This window comes from Zalophus californianus, chromosome 13, assembly GCF_009762305.2.
Source record: "Zalophus californianus isolate mZalCal1 chromosome 13, mZalCal1.pri.v2, whole genome shotgun sequence".
NCBI classification, from domain to species: domain Eukaryota; kingdom Metazoa; phylum Chordata; class Mammalia; order Carnivora; family Otariidae; genus Zalophus; species Zalophus californianus.
In genome coordinates this window covers 36,225,252-36,242,515 of record NC_045607.1, presented here as the reverse complement: position 1 = coordinate 36,242,515, position 17,264 = coordinate 36,225,252, and the positions used below count along the sequence as shown (strand labels likewise).

At 52.7% G+C, this 17,264-nt stretch overlaps 2 protein-coding genes across 7 annotated transcripts in view; both read right to left on the bottom strand.

Annotated features, from left to right (window-relative positions):
- Positions 1-34: 34 nt before the first annotated feature.
- Positions 35-7,842, bottom strand: TPM2 (tropomyosin 2). 4 transcript variants are annotated; one of them, XM_027614490.2, is made up of 9 exons: positions 7,441-7,842; positions 6,885-7,010; positions 3,862-3,995; positions 3,646-3,763; positions 3,479-3,549; positions 3,275-3,350; positions 2,723-2,785; positions 2,487-2,556; positions 35-205 (listed from the first exon to the last, which is right to left on the bottom strand). In XM_027614490.2, exons 1-9 carry the CDS (start codon positions 7,552-7,554, stop codon positions 123-125), a joined length of 855 nt encoding a protein of 284 aa, XP_027470291.1. In that variant the 5' UTR covers positions 7,555-7,842; the 3' UTR covers positions 35-122. The 4 variants fall into 4 exon arrangements, with proteins under 4 accessions (XP_027470291.1, XP_027470294.1, XP_027470293.1 ...); XM_027614493.2 differs by lacking the exon at positions 3,275-3,350 and adding an exon at positions 2,962-3,037; XM_027614492.2 differs by lacking the exon at positions 35-205 and adding an exon at positions 220-1,284.
- Positions 7,843-15,624: 7,782 nt separating this feature from the next.
- TLN1 (talin 1) overlaps positions 15,625-17,264 on the bottom strand; it is a 31,818-nt gene continuing 30,178 nt past the window's right edge. For all 3 annotated transcript variants that reach the window (XM_027614467.1, XM_027614470.1, XM_027614468.1), the window contains 5 exons: positions 17,076-17,201; positions 16,885-16,947; positions 16,585-16,767; positions 16,316-16,444; positions 15,625-16,189 (listed from right to left, as the gene is read on the bottom strand). In XM_027614467.1, coding sequence (XP_027470268.1) covers positions 16,064-16,189; positions 16,316-16,444; positions 16,585-16,767; positions 16,885-16,947; positions 17,076-17,201 — 627 coding nt within the window. In that variant the 3' untranslated portion in view covers positions 15,625-16,063. The remainder of the gene's footprint in view (positions 16,190-16,315; positions 16,445-16,584; positions 16,768-16,884; positions 16,948-17,075; positions 17,202-17,264) is intronic.

Sequence of the window (17,264 nt, the reverse complement as noted above, 5' to 3'; positions counted from 1 at the left end):
TGGGAAACCATCACCACCTTCGCCAACACCAAAGAAAGGTTGGAAGGGCCCTGTGATGCCGGTAACATCCACTTTATTGCGTTGGGGCGGCGACGGCAGCCCGGCTGGGGGCAGAGCCACCCTCACAGGTTGTTGAGTTCCAGCAGGGTCTGGTCGAGAGTCTGGTGAATCTCCACGTTCTCCTCCTTGGCACTGGCCAAGGTCTCTGCGAGGGGAAGCAGCACGTGAGGAGGGGCAGGGAGACACGAGGGGGGACGGGGGCTGAGGCAAACTTGGAATGGGATGGAGGCACAGGAAGACATAAGCATGAAGGAATCTGAGGATCCTGTGCCGGGGCAAATGGACGGACTGACCAAGACAGACACGGACGCCTCACTTGAGGCTTCGGGGTCATGGGGGTGGGATGGGAGGGCCTGAGTCAGAAACTACTTTACTTCCTTCCTTACAGGGTTTACGAGAGTTGGAAACGGAAGGAAAGACAAAGACTGAGCCAGAAAGGGGAGGGCCAGACAGACAGACCAGAGGCAGAAAACAGACCTGCAGGGAGAACCCCATGTTGTTGGCATCCAGCGTTTTCCCAGATGTCACCCTAGACCTTTCACCACCTTCTTGCCCTTCCTTGGCACCTCCCCACCCGTCTCCCCTCCAATCTTTCCTTTATCCTGGAACCACAGCGGAGTGCTCTGAGGTCAGTGACAGGCCTGGGTCCACACAAGAGCGCGGCAGAGGGCTCGCGGTGGCGGCAGAGGGCTCGCGGTGACCGATGGGGTGATAGGTGCCCACGTGAAGCAGTGAGACACTGACAGACTGAGAGTGCTGTGTGGAGGGGGGTTCTGCGTGGGCCACAGTGCTCTGTGGGTGAGCTCACTGCGCGGGGGGGTCACAAGATTGGGGGTGTCTGTAAGAGCCAGGATCTCGTGGGGGTGATGGAAGTGCTCTCTGGAGGGCAGGAAAACAGCACGGAGACCAAGTTGAGTTTATTAAGCAGCAGAAAGAGGTAGAGGCTGGAGGGTGGAGTGGGTGGAGAGAAGAATGAAGCAGGTGCCAAGGTGGGTGGCAGGTGCGCCGGGGCTCTCCAAGGCCGCGCCCAGCCTGGCTGTGTGATGCTGACCGTTTTGCTCCTCCTGCCTGGCCCCTCCCCATGGACAGAGAATGGAAAGAGGAGAGAGAAGCGGCTGAGGGGGCCACACTGGTGTGGGTCTCAGAGGGAGGTGATGTCGTTGAGTGCGTTGTCCAGTTCCTCACTGATGGCCTTGTACTTCATCTTCTGTGCATAGACTTCGTCTGGGGGGGGGAGGAGTCCAGGGGAAGGGGGCCGGATGGGAGTGTGGGGAGAGGGAATGGAGGGAGAGAGGAAAGGAAGGAGAGAGGGTAATGGAAAGAGAAAACAAGAATCAGAGAGAGGTGGACAAAGATGGAGTGAGAGAAATAGGCCAGAGAACAGGCTGCACAGCCATGAGGGCTCCCTCCTCCCCTCTCTGTACCCCTGTCTCTTTTTTCTCTGGAGACTAAATTGGTCCTACCTCCCCCAGGGACATGGGGGCACAGTACTTTGAATGAGCAGGAGTGCTTGCTTCAAGGGGAAGGGGCTGGGGCCAGAAAGGACTAAGGTCCTAAAGTTGGAGATAAAATTGAGGCTTGCCTGAGAAGGCTAGAAGCACGAGAAGTGGGAATTACGAAAGCGAAAGGGTTATCGTAGAAGAAAAAGAAAATACAGTTTAGGTATGACATTCTTGCTACTAATGAGAAAGAGCCACAGATTAGCAAATACCTGGATGTTCATTTTCATCAAATCTAGCTTAAAATAGTATTTTCTAGTAATGTCATGAATACTTAGATATTAAGCCAAATCTCTCTCTATTTAATAAAAAGATCTTTGTGATATAGCGCTATTGTGTTGCATTTGGTGATGAACTGTCTAGATCAGAGCTAGTCAAAGTGTGGTCTGAGGACCAGCAGCATTGCCATGACCAGGGAGCTTGTTAGACATACAAATTCTCCAGCCCAAAGTCAGCAATCACTTTGGAGTAGGACCCAGGAATCTGTGTTTTAAAAATTCTCGGACCTTCAGCTCAGGTCATGATCCCAGGGTCCTGGGATTGAGCCCCACATCGGGCTCCCCGCTCCGCGGGAGCTCTGCTTCTTCCTCTCCCACTCCCCCTGCTTCTGTTCCCTCTCTCGCTGTGTCTCTCTCTGTCAAATAAATAAATAAAATCTTAACAAAAATAAAAGTAAAAAATAAAAATTCTCGGAGGTGTTCTCATGCACACTCAAGTTTGAGAATCGCTGGAGTGGGCACGCTGCACCCAGGTGCGACTACCTGAATGGTGGGCACAGACCCGGGAGCTGGTGGAGTCCGAGGTGGTCCAACACCCGGATAAATTAACCCGGGACAGACATAATGGGAAAATAAGGGACGGACCGACAGTCACGGGCAGTGGGGACCCACTTAAACAGGCCCTGGGGTTAGGAGGGTATCCCTTTACCTTCCAGGTCATCAATGGTCTTCTCCAACTTTGCCACAGACCTCTCAGCAAACTCTGCTCGGGTCTCAGCCTGGGAGTAAAGGTAACACGGGGGAATGACAAAAATTAGGCCGTCCCGGATACCTTCACTTACGTCAACCTCCTCTTCCAGCCCTATTCCCAAAGTCCTTGCCACGGGCAGTCTCTGACGGGGATGGGGGGCTCAAGGCGAGAGTAGGGACCGAAAGGACTCTCACCTCTTTCAGCTTCTCCTCCAGCAGTTTGATCTCCTCTTCATATTTATCTTCTTTGGTGGAATACTTTTAGGGACATACACATGCCGTCAGGAGATCGCCCCCACAAATCCTTCGCTCCACTGAGCCCGCAGGCTCCTCCTGGTCTTGTCTCCAGGGAACACCCAGCCCCTCCCTGCCTGGGCCCAGCGCCGCCCTCCCCTGAAGGACCCCATCCTCACTGCCCCTCTAACCCCCTCTACCTTGTCCGCTTGGGCTTCCAGGGATTTCAAGTTGTTGGTAACAATTTTCAGCTCCTCCTCTAGGTCCCCACATTTACTGCAGGGGGTGTGTGGCAGGGGGGTGTGAGGGCACAGTGTGGGAGACAGTGGGGATGGCGCAGTGCGGAAGGGGTGGAGGAGAGAAAAGAGCAAAGTTGTGAGAGTGACAGCAGGCCGAGTCTGGAAGCCCCAGGCCCTTCCCAACCTCCAGCAGGGGAGAGCGCAGCCTGAGACTGGGGGGAAGGTGAACTGAGAGAAGGCACTGTGGCCCAGAAAGGTCCAGAGAGGTCACTACCTCCTCCTCTGAGGCCATCAGGGACTTGAGGGCCTGGTCCATGGTTCGGAGTTCTTCCTCCAGCTGCCTGGCTCGGCTGGGGGCAGCAGTGAGGGGTCAGAGAACAGGACCTGTCCCTATGGCCCCAAGCCTGGGAAACTGCCAGAGTGCCCCAGAGCCACGGGACCAGGCCGAGTTTCACTTGCCGCCCCAGGGTCCCCTTACCTCTCAGCCACCTCTGCTCTCTCTTCTGAGCGCTCCAGCTCTCCTTCCAGGATCACCAGCTTCCTGGCCACCTGGGGAGGGGGAGGGACAGAAGGAGCACAGCCCTGGTGAGTGGCTGGGGGCATCTGGGGTTTGGGAGGGAGAAGGAAGTGGGGCAGGGCTGTCACCTCCTCATATTTGCGGTCTGAATCCTCAGCAATGTGCTTGGCCTCCTTCAGCTGCATCTCCTGCAGCTCCATCTTCTCCTCATCCTTCATGGCTCGGTTTTCGATGACCTTCATTCCTCTGAGGGGCAGGGAGCAGGGTGGAAGTGGGGTCAGGACCAGCAGAGACAGGCCCCCGGCCCCTCCCTGGCCCGCCCCCTGGAAGGCCCCCTGCCCCACCTCTCACTCTCGTCAGCGGCCTTCTCAGCCTCCTCCAGCTTTTGCAGGGCTGTAGCCAGGCGCTCCTGCGCCCGGTCCAACTCCTCCTCTACCAGCTGAATGCGACGGTTCAGGGAGGCCACGTCCGCCTCGGCCTGTGGGTCAAACGCCAGAGGTCAGAGGGCCTTTGTCTGCCTTGGATGAGGATCAAAGAGGCTCCAGACGATGGTAAGATTCTCGTCAGAAAGAATCTGTTTCCTGGCTTCCAGACTTTCAGTCTGGTTTTTTTTTTTTTTTTCCCCTCAACCAACCATCTTCTATCCAGACTCTGTACTCCAGCCGCAAACATGCATTCCTTAACAAGCTCCGCTCCTCTGCTTCAGGGACTCTTCTAGCACCGTGCATACTTTCCCGATGGTTATCTGCAGGCCTTTCTGTACCCAGTGAAAGCGCCCCGTGCTCAGACTAGGTCTGAGGAGCCCTGTCTCCTCCCCAGCAAAGCCTGGCCCAGGTGAGCGGGTGAGGAAAATCAGGCCAACCAGACCATACCGCTGCTAAAATAGCCAATCCCAGAGTCAGGCTCCGTGATGTCACTGGCTGCCGGTCAGACTCCCAGTGAGGGGCTCAGGAGGCCAGCCAGGCCTATAGGCGACAGCCGTGGCTGTTACAAGGGCTTCTGGCCACAGGGCTAGGGGCAGTGTGAGTGACACCTATTCAGCCCCTGATCTGCGATAGAGTCAAAACCTTGGAGGTTTTGGGGACGGTCCATGGAAAATGATGATACCTTACAAAAATGGGAGGGCAGAGCAAGAAGGGCCTCCAATAAAGGAAAACGAGAGGAGCAGTGCAGTTTGGTGTTAGGAGCATGGGCTCTGAGTCAGACTGTGGTCTGTAAACTACAGCTCATCCACTCAACACTAGTGTGGCCTTGGGCAACTTATTTAGTCTCTCTAGGCCTCAGATTCCTCCTTTTAAAATTTTACATCTGAGTTGGTACAAGCAGTTTGTCCTCTGTAGGCTGTTCTAAGGCAATGCAGTGCTTCTCATAATCAACAGGACCACTGGGAGGCTTATAAAACCAAACAGGCTCTCTAGCTCCATGCTAGGTCCACTCAAATGAGATCTCCAGGGCAGGAGCTTGGAAATCTTTTAATTTTTTTTTTTTTTTAAGCTTCCAAGTGATTCTGATGATAAGCCAAGTTTGGGAAATAGTAAAATAATATGCAGAAAGCACTTGAGCCCATTGACTGCAGTGTCCGCACTCCATAAATGTTAGGTTATCCCTGTCCCTCCCTCAGAGACAAAGGCCTCGAGATTTAAGATTGGGAAGGAGAAAGGGCCAGTGTAGGGGAATAAGTGAAAGAGGGAAGGGATGGGTGGCAGCCCTGAGGGCGGAGCGGGTAGAAAGCAGGTCCCAGGTGGTAATCACACAGCAGGGGAAACACAGCACCATATACAGAAAGTCACAGATTGTCCTCCAGGTGCTTGAGGCCACCTAGAGTGACAAAGGCCATCATGGGCAGAGGGCCAGATGACTCAGGATTCTGGGGAAAACACAGGGGTTGGGAAGAATGACCCTGGGGGACCTTAGGGGTCTACTCTAGACAAAGATGAGACTCTATAAAAGGAAAACTCTCTTTGTGATAGTGGGGTGACAAATGACTCTGAAGAGTCTGGGAAGTCCTGGGGTCCTCATCACAGGACTGCTATTTGCCATTTTCTGCTTCTCAAGCTCTTTCCAGTTATGGATGCTGCTCTCCAACCACAGGACAGGCACTACTGTCCCCACTGGATAAATGTGAAGAGAGAAGGGAGAAACCGAGGCATCATGTAAGTGAAGTGCTGTGTTCAAGGTCATGCAATAAGTCCGGGCAGTGTTTGCTACTGACTCTTGGCACTGCTGCCCTGTGTCCCCAGCTCTGTTCCTGTCCTCCCCTCCTCCCCTCCAGCCCCCACCCAGCTCCTTGGGTTTCCAGTCCTGCCTCCAGCTGCACTGGGCCTTAGTTATTTATAGAGCGTCAGATGCCCCGGGCTGTCTTTGCTAGCAGCTGCAGATCAGTTCCCTCCCAAGTGCCAGGGCTGGTGGAGAACCAAAACCAAGCCTGGAGGTCAGAGAAACCAACCTTGTTGGGGGGGGGGGGTGTTGGGGATCATGGATAATGGTCAACATAAACAGTAATGTCATCTCAGATCTCAGATGTTCAGACCTACTTTTGCCAATCCTCCCATACCTCCAATCATAGGCTCATTTTAATCCTGGATGGAAGGCAAGTGGGGAAACTGAGGCAGAGAATGGTACAAGTATTCTAGCCAAAGTCATATGACCATTCTCCAACCTGAAAGTGGGGGTTGGGAATGGCAGAAGGCAGAGAAGTCTGGTTAGGGGATGTGGGGTGGGCAGAGAAATCTCAGAGTAGGACCTGCTAAGGTGGGTGCCTTGGCATTTGTGGCCCTGTCCCTCCGCCCTGTGGCCTGGCATGGTCGCAAGGCTGACAGCTTAATGAGGGTAAATGAGGGGCCACTAGAAACAGCTGGGCCCCGGGTGCACAGCAGGGCTGCTGGAGCCAGAGGTCAAGGCCAGGGAATTTCTAATGGTCCCCCAGGGGTGTAACTCAAGTCAGGCCCCGTCTCTGGATTCCTCTCCCACCTCCTGCCCAATAGTACCTACACCCATACCTCACACCCCACAAATGGAACTGCAGCCTCTTCCCCACTTCCAGCTAGAGGATTAACTGCGGTGGAGGGTAAATTCTTGTACCACCCCTCCCCGCCCGCCCCACAGTGACTCACTGCTTGATTGCTGTACACTCTAAGAGCTGGAACCAAATGGAGTTACAAGGCTGCGTCTTCTGGGGGAAGTGGTGGGTGGTTTTGATTTACCCACTGCCTCAGATTAATTGTGCAACCTTGCCCTAGCCTGGGTTTCGGAGAGAAAACCATTTCTGTCCTGGTGCTGGGGATGTCTGGGTCCCCTTCTCCCTTCATCCCCCTGTCTGGGACCCCTCCCAGTGCACTCCCCCGCCCTACCCCAGGTCCACACTCACGTCAGTGGCCTTCTTCTCAGCCTGCTCCAGTTTCTCCTGGGCGTCTTTCACTGACTCAGAATACTTTTCCACCTCATCCTCTGTCCCCTTCAGCTTCTTCTGAAGGGCCTGCTGCTCCTCCTCCAGCTGGGAGAGAGAGGCCTTGGTTAGTCAGGCCTGGGGTGCAGGAAGGAGGCAAGGTTGCGTGTGAGTGGGGTACCAAAAGGCATTTAAAAGCTGTCAAGGGAGGAAGCAGGAGAGCAGAGGAAGGACAGTGCAGCCAGGGGTGTTGAAAGGGACCTGGTGGGGCCAGAGAGAAAGCTTCCAGCCCCAAGAGGCTGGGCCCATCATTGCTCTGCAGGGACAGGTGTGGAAATTGGGGGACTGCAGCTCCCCAGGCTACGGTGGGTGAGATTAAGTGTGGCTTTGGCTAGGTCCCTGAAGGTCCTGTGAAGGTCCAGCCCCCACACTGGACGGGAGAGCCTGGGACTGCAGGCCTCAGGCTAGGGGGCACAGGGCAGGGCCTACCCCTCCCTCGTTGGGGAGGAGGGCGCTGCACTGGGCCCGGGGCCCCCACCTGCTTGCAGCGGTCCTCAGCCTGCTTCTTGTCGGCCTCGGCCTGCTCGGCACGGTCGATGGCATTCTCCTTGTCCAGCTTTAGCATCTGCATCTTCTTCTTGATCGCGTCCATGGCTGCGGTGGGGGGCGGGCCGGCCGGTGGGCAGTGCGGACTGGACGAACCGGGCTGGCTGCGCGGACTGGGCGCACGGGTGGCGGGCGAGGAGGACCAAGCGGGACTGGGATGTCCCAGCCGCGCGGGCGCCTAAAAGGCTGGGAGGGACCGGGCGGAGCCGGGGGCCGGGACCCTCCCCCACCGCGGCCCAAACCTTGTAGGGGCAGAAGCACAGCCCGATGGGGGGGCGCGGCCGCCCCCTGTGCCCACCCCTTCGGGACCGCCCCCCCCTCGAGGCTCCTCCCCTCCCCCCCCCCCGCCCAGCCGTCGGAAGGTAAAGTAGCTGGTACAGTGCGCTGGAAAAACTCTAGCTTTGCGGAGGGGAGGGTACCCTCGGGCTGGGGGCTCTGCGCTTCCTCTGAGTGACAGCCCGGCCCAGTGGCAGCTGCGGCTGGGGCCCCTGGGGCTATTTCGGGGCGTGAGCTCACGGCAGCTGCGCGGGCGCAGGGACCCGCGTGCCCCACTCAGCTGCAGCAGCCGCTGCCCTTAATTTAGAAGTTTCCTGTAAATCCCCCCTGGATTAAATGTCTCTTGGGAGGCGGGGCTCCTCCGTGGTTCGAGTACCTCAGTTTACCCTGAGTCCCAGACTCTGGGTCTACGTTACCGACGTGGTAGTGACAGCGGTGAGTCTCACCAGGGACTTGGGGAAACTGAGGCAGGAGGGGAGCCCAGAGCCCCGGCCCAGTGAGGAGCGAGGCCGGGCCTGCTGCCCCCGAGGGCCGGCCTGACCTCTCTTCCCCTCGCTTCCCCTTCCAGCCCCTGCCCCTGGAGCCAGGGCCCCTCCTCTACGGTGGCGGGGCGGCTAGGTACCCAGCTCCGCGCCCCGCCCGCCCTGCCCCCCACGTGCCCCGCATATTTTCCGCGTGGCTCCGGCCAGACAGCGATCCCCGCCCCCCCCGACCCGACGCGGCCTTCCCGCCCCCTCCTCGCCCCTTCCCCTGCCCCCGCCCGGCTTTCCCCTCGCCGCGGTGGCCCCGCGCGCCCTGCCTCCCTTCCCCTTCTCCCTAAGGACTCTCCTGTCTCCCCTGGCGGGCCAACTTTACGCCAAAATTTCTGTTCTGCCCTTTTTTGGGCTGTTTCCCCGTGGGGAGGCGGGGCCGGGCTGGGGCGGGGCAGGCGGGGGGCGAGGGGAAGAGTTACAGAGCTCCCGGCGTCGGGAGTCGGGGGGCTCCCTGAGGCCGCAGAAGCAGCTCCCGGAGCCGGTCCCGGGGTCGGGAAGTGTGAGGCGCGGGGCGCGGGGCTGTTTGTTTTCGTTTTCCCTCGGGTGGGGTGGGGGAGAGGAAGTGGAGAGCCGGTAGGGAGGAGGGGGAGGGGGAGCCCAGGCGGAGGAAACTAGGAGGGAGCGGTTTGCCTCGCTCCCCTGAGGCCGAGCGGTGGGAGGCCTGGCTTTTGCTGGTGGGGGTGGGAGCCGTGGGAACCGTGGGCCCTGGGCCCGGGCCGCGGGGGAGGGGGTGCGGAAATGTATTTAGATGTGCTTAGCTGCCCGCTTGCTACGCGTGGAACAAACCTGACCTCGCAGTGTTCGTTCCAACCATCTCCCTGTTTTCCCCAAACTGATGCAAGACACCTCCACCCTCCCAGTAGCCAATGCTAAACCCTTGGGGGTTACCAAGCGCTCCCCTGTTCTTCACTTTCCACTGCCACTTAATCTTGTGGGTTCTACTTCCTACACATGAGGTTCCTCCGCCAAGTCTCTGGGGTTGTCTTGGGCAGCTCCTTATAGTACCTCCTCCCTATACTGTACTGTGGTCTTCCTCCTGGGTCCCCAATTCCTATGTTCTTTCAACGGAACCTTGACATTGTTAACCAAAAATCTTTTAAAAAGTTGATGCCAATAAGATCCTAGAATTCTCCAAAACCCCTCCCACCTCCCTCCCTCCCTCCTTTGAGGATAAAAATCCACATTTCTTAATATGGTATATGAAGTCCTTCGTTTTGGCCCCTGCCTACCTCCCTGCCTCACTTCCTTTCATTCCCATCCTCACCCCCAATACACAGACTTGGACTTAATGCTGCATTCATACTGAACTACATGCAGGACCTGGAAATAACTATATTTTTCTTAAAGCTTCCACCTTTTATGCATTCTGTTCCCTCTAAAATGCTCTTCCGTTGGCTGTTTCTGGTGGCCTTAAAAACTCAGATCAAATGATAGCTTCTCTGGGAAGCCTTCCCTGGCCACTGCCCTTCTCATTCTTGACCTAATAGATGAGTGTTCCTGGTGTAGGCTCCTATAATTCTCATAGTTCCTGTTACAATTGTTCTTGTACCTACCTTTGTCTCTTCACTGGCCCGTGAATCCTCTAGAACAGGGACTATCTTTTTTAAATCTGAATTTCCAATGCCTAGCGTAGCATCAGGCATAAGAGTTGACACTTGATAAACTTCTGCTGGGTAAATTTTTTTATGCACACAAAAATATTAATACTGTCTGGATCTAAAGGAACTCATGGTCTAGTGCAGCAGTTCTCAAACCTTTTTTTTCCCCCCAAACTCTTTAGTCTTAGAACCTCTTACATTCTTAAAAATTAAGAATGGGGTTTGAAGATCCAAAAACCTTTTGGATTTTTGGATTACATCTATCAATAGTTGACATATTAAAATGGAAACTGAGAAAAATTTAAAATACTTATAAATTCATTAAAAATAACAGAAACCCATTACACATTAACATAAATGTTCTTTTATTGATGTATAATTAACATACAATGTTATATTAGTTTCAGGTGTACAACATATTGATTCAATAATTCTATACATTACTAAGTGCTCACCACAATAACTGTAGTCACCATATGTTATTACAGTATTATTGATTACATTCTCTATACTGTACTTTTCATTTCCATGACTTTTTTTTAAAAATATTTTATTTATTTATTTTGAGAGAGAGAGAGAATGAGAGAGAGCACATGAGGCGGGGGCATCAGAGGGAGAAGCAGACTCCCTGCCGAGCAGGGAGCCCGATGGGGGACTCGATCCCTGGACTCCAGGATCATGACCTGAGCCGAAGGCAGTCGCTTAACCAACTGAGCCACCCAGGCACCCGACATTTATTTTATAACTGGAAGTTTGTACCTCTTAATGCCGTGTATCTATTGCGTATTTCATCCGTCCCTCCACCTCCCCTCTGGTAACCACCAGTTTGTTCTCTGTATTTAAGAGTCTGTTTTTGTTGTTGTTTAAGATTTTATTTATTTGAGAGAGAGCGAGCTAGAGAGTGCAAGCAGTGGCGGGGCTGGGGGAGCAGAATGGGGCAGACTCCCTACTGGGCAGAGAGCTTGAAGTGGGCTCAATCCCAGGACCCCGAAATCACAACCTGAGCCAAAGGCAGATGCTCAACCTGCTGAGCCACGCAAGTGCCCCTTGTTGTTTGTTCGTTTGTTTTTTAGATTCCACATATATGTGAAATCAAATGGTATTTGTCTTTCTCTTATTTCATTTAGCATAATACCCTCTATGGTCCATCTGTGTTGTTACAAATGCAAGATCTCATTCTTTTTTTTTATGGCTGAGTAATATTCTGTTGTGTATATCAGTACACTGCATCTTTATTCATCTGTCATTGGACACTTGGGTTGCTTCCATATCTTAGCTATTGTAAATGATGTTGTGATAAACACAGGGGCGCATATATCTTTTTGAATTAGAGTTTTCGTTTTCTTTGGGTAGATATACCCAGGAGTGGAAATACTGGATCATATGGTATTTCTATTTTTAATTTTTTGAGGAACCTCTGTACTGTTTTCCACAGTATTTGCACCAATTTACATTCCCACTGACGGTGCACAAGGGTCCCCTTTTCTCCACATCCTCATCAACACTTGTCATCTCTTGTCTTTTTGATAGTAGCCACTCTGACTGGTGTGAAGTGATAGCTCATTGTGATTTTGATTTGCATTTCCCTAATGATTAATAATGTTGAGCATCTTTTCATGTGTTTGTGGCCATCTGTATGTCTTTTTTGGAAAAAATGTCTATCAGGTCCTCTGCCCATTTTTTAATCATATTGTTTTTTTGGTGTTGAATTGTATAAGTTCTTTACACATATTGGATATTAACCTCTATCAGATATATCATTTGCAAATATCTTCTCCCATTCACTTTTTGTTTTGTTGATGGTTTCCTTTGCTGTGCAAAGCCTTTCTATTTTTTGTTTTTTATAGGAAGGCTTTAAAAAAAAGATTTTATTTATCTGAGCGAGAACACAAGCAGGGGGGAAGGGGCAGAGGGAGAGGGAGAAGCAGACTCCTCGCTGAGCACAGAGCCTGATGTGGGGCTCAATCCCAGTACCCTGAGATCATGACCTGAGCCGAAGGCAGATGCTTAACTGACTGAGTCACCCAGGCGCCCCAAAACCTTTCTATTTTGAACATAAATGATTTTTAGTGAAAACTATATTCACTTCCCTAAATTAGTGAGAGGATGGCAGTTATTTTACATTTTTGCAACTCTCTTTAATATCTGGCTAAATAGAGGACATATGGATTCTCAAAATCTACTTGTGCTTTCTATCTATTGTTACAGGGTGGTTTGTTTTAAGTACTCTATATGAAGAAGAAAATCTAGTCTCACACAGATATATCGCTGGAAAAGAGTAGTATATTTATAGTCTTTTAAGGTAATTGTGTATATTTGATACTACCTCAATACTTGACAAATGGTAGTTTCTTAAGGGTTATTTGCAACGTGGAATCTGAAACCACATCAATAACTTTTTTGTACTATGTTACATTAAAATCCATTGGTCTGTTCTGCACTTTGGTTGGATCTTTTACCCAGGTATAATTATGTAACATCATGCATTGGTCATTTGGAAAATATTGATTCACTGAGCTATGCAAATGTTAAAATGTTGATACATTTCATTATACATTATAAAAAGAAGTCAAATTCCTTAATATGATGATTGGTTTCAATGGAAAAGTCTTAAGTTTTAAGTTTTGGGAAACTGAAGCTCATGGTAGCAGATGCAAGTTTTCCAGAATTCTAATTTTTTTTAATTTTTATTATTTTTTTAAAGATTTTATTTATTTGAGAGAGAGAGAATGAGAGAGAGAGAACACAAGAGGGGAGAGGGTCAGAGGGAGAAGCCGACTCCCCGCTGAGCAGGGAGCCCGATGTGGGACTCGATCCTGGGACTCCAGGATCATGACCTGAGGCAAAGGCAGTCGCTTAACCAACTGAGCCACCCAGGCACCCCAGAATTCTAATTTTTACTTGAAAGCTCAAATTGGCAACAAATACTGTTGGGTTTTGGGGAACCTGGGTGGCTCAGGCAGTTAAGTATCTGCTCGGGTCATGATCTCAGGATTGTGAGATCGTGATGAGACCAGCTTCTCATTCAGCAGGGAGTTTGCTGGAGATTCCCTGTCACCCTCTCCTTCTGCCCCCCCCCACCATGCTCGTGCACACGCTCTCTCTCTCTCAAATAAATAAATCTTAAAAAAAAAAAATACTGTTGGGTTTTCCCCTGATATTGTAGAGTCCCTTTGTTCCTTTTTGAGAAAAGTTCTGCCAGATACGAAAGTCTGATAACCATGGTTCATCCGTCGTTTTCAAGCATATGTGGTATTCCATGAAAAAAGCAGCTAGTTCAGCTCACAAGTCAAATGATTGTCTCAGTGCTTTCCTTGAGACACCGTCATACTTTGGTGCGCAGCAGACGTGCTCTGTGCGTACTTCCCAATTCATCACATAGAATATTGAAAAGCTGGGGCACCCGGCTGGCTCAATCGGGGGAGCATGCAACTCTTGATCTCAGGGTCATGAGTTTGAGTCCATGTTGGGTATGGAGCCTGCTTAAAAAAAATATTGAAAAGACTTGTTACCCAAGGATTTAGATTTAATACAATTAATTTTTAAAAACTGCTTCATCAAGGACATTCTTAAGTGAAGCTGGTATTTATTTTTTAAATTGCTAGTGCATGGTGGTGAAAATTACAGCCATTATTAGTACAGTTTGTTCCAGTGCCTTGTTATGTGCTAAGGCAACTTTACCCAGCATTGTTTTTGCACTGTCAGTACAAATGTTGAGCACTGTGAAGAAGGAAAATAATGTCTTATGTCTAATGTGTTATGAAAATAATCTTGAACTTACGGACTCCTGAAAGGGTCTTGGGCACCAGTAGGTGCCTGAGGACCACATTTTAAGAACTGCTAGTCTAATGGGTAATCGAGCCTCTCCCCAGAAGGCTCCCTGAGTCATCACTAGTAAGAGGTACGCAATTGGTCACAGTTTTTGGGGACATGGCAGGGAAGTGGTGGCAGGAGTAAGCAGCTGTCCTGGGCCGATAGCTGGAGGAGTTCAGACAGTCTGGACTACCACTTGTTGGGGAGGTTGTAGAGGGATTTGAACTCTAGGTTCCCAACTCACGACGCTAGGACATTGAATCTGGGGTGAGGGGGCCACAGTGGTATGCACTGGAGTTGCCAGGCCTCTGCGTCAGAGGTGATAATGCATCTCTATTTTCCAGTGCTTAGCATGGGCATGGCTTAGCAAATATTGAATGAATTAATCAGGAGAGTGATGGTAGGAAGTTGGCACCTTCCCTAATGGGCTGCTCTGGGGAGGACAAAGTAATTCTACCTACTTTATTTTTTTTTAATTTTTTAAAAGATTTTATTTATTGGGCGCCTGGGTGGCTCAGATGGTTAAGCGTCTGCCTTCGGCTCAGGTCATGATCCCAGGGTCCTGGGATCGAGTCCTGCATTGGGCTCCCTGCTCCTTGGACTCCCTGCTCCTCGGGAGCCTGCTTCGCCCTCTGCTTCTCTCTCTCTCTCTCTCTCTCTCTCTCTCTCTCTCTCTCTCCCCCTCTCTCCCTCTCTCCCTGTCTCTCATGAATAAATAAATAAAATCTTAAAAAAATATATAAGTAAATAAAAATCTTAAAAAAAAAAAGATTTTATTTATTTATTTCAGAGAGAGACACAGCATGAGAGGGGAAAGGGTCAGAGGGAGAAGCAGACCCCCGCCGAGCAGGGAGCCCGATCCCGGGACGCCGGGATCATGACCTGAGCTGAAGGCAGTTGCCCAACCAATTGAGCCACCCAGGTGCCCCAATTCCACCTACTTTAAACTTACTCTAATGGGGTAGGAGTAGAAGATGCCGTGGCTTCAAGGAGGCGAAATGCACCCAAGAATAGTAGTGGGTGATGTTTGTGTTTTACTTGGAGGGAGAGACAAGGAAATATTCTGGGCCACAGGGTTGGTTAAAGAATCACGCATGAGAATCATGGCGGACCTGAGAGGACCACCACCTGGTCCGTGCCGTGTGAGCAGAGGGGGTGAAGTCGGAAGGAAGCGGAAATAACAGCTACCTCCCTGACCGCCTCCCTCCAAGTAACCTCCAGATTAGCAGGGCAACTGGGCAACTGGAATGGGGCTACTGGGACCCACCTGGCCATGAGGGGAGCTATGTCCCCTGATGCAGCTTTTTCAATTCTTTTTTTTCCAGTGCTATTCTAGGCACGAGTAACAAGGCCTGGGCGGGCCTACAAGTGCCCTGTCAGCAGTAGAACCCACCCGATGCGGCCTCAGGTTGGATTCTTTGCTTGTTAACAGCCTCGACCAGATCTGTGGTCCTAGGTCTCTGAGGCTCAGACACTTGTGACTTACGGGCTTATTCTTTTCAGCAAAACTGCTTTTGCAAACTTTGAATTTGGCCAGGACCTGGGTTTGTTCAAATGCTCTGAGCGGTTATGAAGAACAGAGTGGCCCTGGTAGCCACAAAGAGCAGCGGCAGCTGCTGTCCCAGCAGAAGAATGACACTTGGTGAGGCGTGGGCAGCGCTGGCCGGTGAGCTCTGGGGGACAACAGGAAGACTTCGCAGCTTCCTAACTATCGTGACTTTGGGGATCTGGGTGCAAGGAGGAGGAAGGGGCCACAAGGGGCAGAATGCCACAATGTGCCCCCACTCCATTTCTGAGCCAGGGGAAGTTGGTGATAGAACTGAATCGCATTCTTTCCTCCACATTGTCTTTCCCTGAGGGGAATCTCCCATCTCCTCACAAAGCCAGGCGGGGGGGTCGCAGGCAGAATCACCTTTATTGGGAGCATGACCTGTTTGGGGCTGACAACCCCGTGGCCCCCACAGGTAGCTGGGGGTGGGGGTAGAGACAGCATCAGAGAAGGAGTAGAGCCAAGGCTGTGGGGACTGGTAGGGTGGAGCAGGCGGGAGCCCCGGCGGGTTCAGGTTCAGACCGAGGTGCAGCAGCGTTACTACTACTCTTAGAGCGTGAATACTCTAGGGAGGGGCAGGCACTTAGGGGGCCCTAGGGCATGAAGGCACTTGGAGGCAGGGAGGGGACGGGGCGTGTGCAGCCGGACCGGGCAGGACCAGGCCCGGGGTTTGGCAGGCACTTTGGGGAGTGCTGGGGTGGGGCGGGGCGGGCCGACCCCCAGAAGGCTTTGGTAGTGGCCCGCACAGTCTCTGCGCCGGGTCTGCATTAAATAGCAGCGGCTGCCCTAGTGCTCATCCCGAAGCTCTGAAGGCAGGAACTTGTACTGTTGTTGCCGAATCTGGGCCAGCTTCTTCCGCGCCTCTTCCAGCTCGCGCTCCTTCCGAAGCATCTCTTCCTGTGCGGCAATGATCTGCGGGGCGGAGATCAGGGGCTCAGTTCAGCGAGCGTGCGCACCAGGCGCGGGGCGGCCGGGGCCAGCGCCGGCGGCGTGAGCGCCCTCCTGGCGGTGTCCCGCAGTGTCTGGGGCGACGCTCACCTGGGCGATGCCCCCGACCATCTTCTCCTTCACCACCACTGTTTCGTTTTCTTGGTCTTCAAAGGCGGCGGCCTTCTGAGCCGCCTTCACCAGGTTGTCGGAGGCTCGCTTCACCGCGTTGCCGGCAGCCTGGGCAGAGGGAAGGCAGCGGGAGGCCGGAAACTCAGCAGAAGGAGTCGCTCTACGCCCTCACTGGGACGCACGTCTGGGGGGGTAACGGTTTAAAGCGGCACCGCCCAAGGGACCGTCGGATGGCCAGGGTTCCTCACCTGAAGTCGTTTCATCGCCTCAGAGTCCTGGTCAGCCTTGACCTTGCAGGCCACGAGGAGCTGGGCTGTGGAGGCGGCCACCTGCTTGGCTGATGAGATGAGCTTCTCCTGGCTGGCGTGGCCTTGTACAGCGGCATTGGCAGCTTCACACAAATTGTTGGTGGCCGCAGCCACCATCCGGGCCTGAAGTGAGGAGGATTAGGTTAGAATATGCCGCCTGCCCTGGTCTTTCCGCCCCGCCCACCTCCGGCCTTCTCAAGCCTCCCTAGCAGAGGGACCTAGTGGGCACTGTGTACTCACAGCAGAAATGAGGCCCTGGGACCACTGCCCGTCATCCAGTGCATTGGCAGGAATGGCGCCCACCTGTGGAGGAAAGAGGAGGGCCTACTCAGACCTGTGCCCTCCGTGGGTGTGTAAAAGCCCCCCATCAACTGGAGGACCGGCCGCAAAGCGGCTGCTGTGCCCGTTCTCATGCGCGTCCGCGTACATACCTTCCCCTGGGCCACCAGTTCCCTCTGGGCCGCTGACGCCGCCTTTACCAGGGCGCTGGTGGCCGCTGCGATGGACTTGGCAGCTTCCAGGATCTGCTCCTCAAAGTTTAGGGACTCATCCGCCTCCTACAAGGAACAGACAAAGGTTGCAGAGAGAGATGCAAAGTGAAGGTGGGGGCATTCTGCCAG

Coding starts and splice junctions, on each gene's coding strand:
- TPM2 (XM_027614490.2), bottom strand. CDS start 7,554: ATGGACGCGATCAAGAAGAAGATGCAGATGCTAAAGCTGGACAAGGAG. Junction 3,764..3,861: donor GCCGCTGACGAGAGTGAGAG/GTGGGGCAGGGG, acceptor CCTGCCCCTCAG/AGGAATGAAGGTCATCGAAA. Junction 206..2,486: donor GACCATTGATGACCTGGAAG/GTAAAGGGATAC, acceptor TTCCCCTCGCAG/AGACCTTGGCCAGTGCCAAG.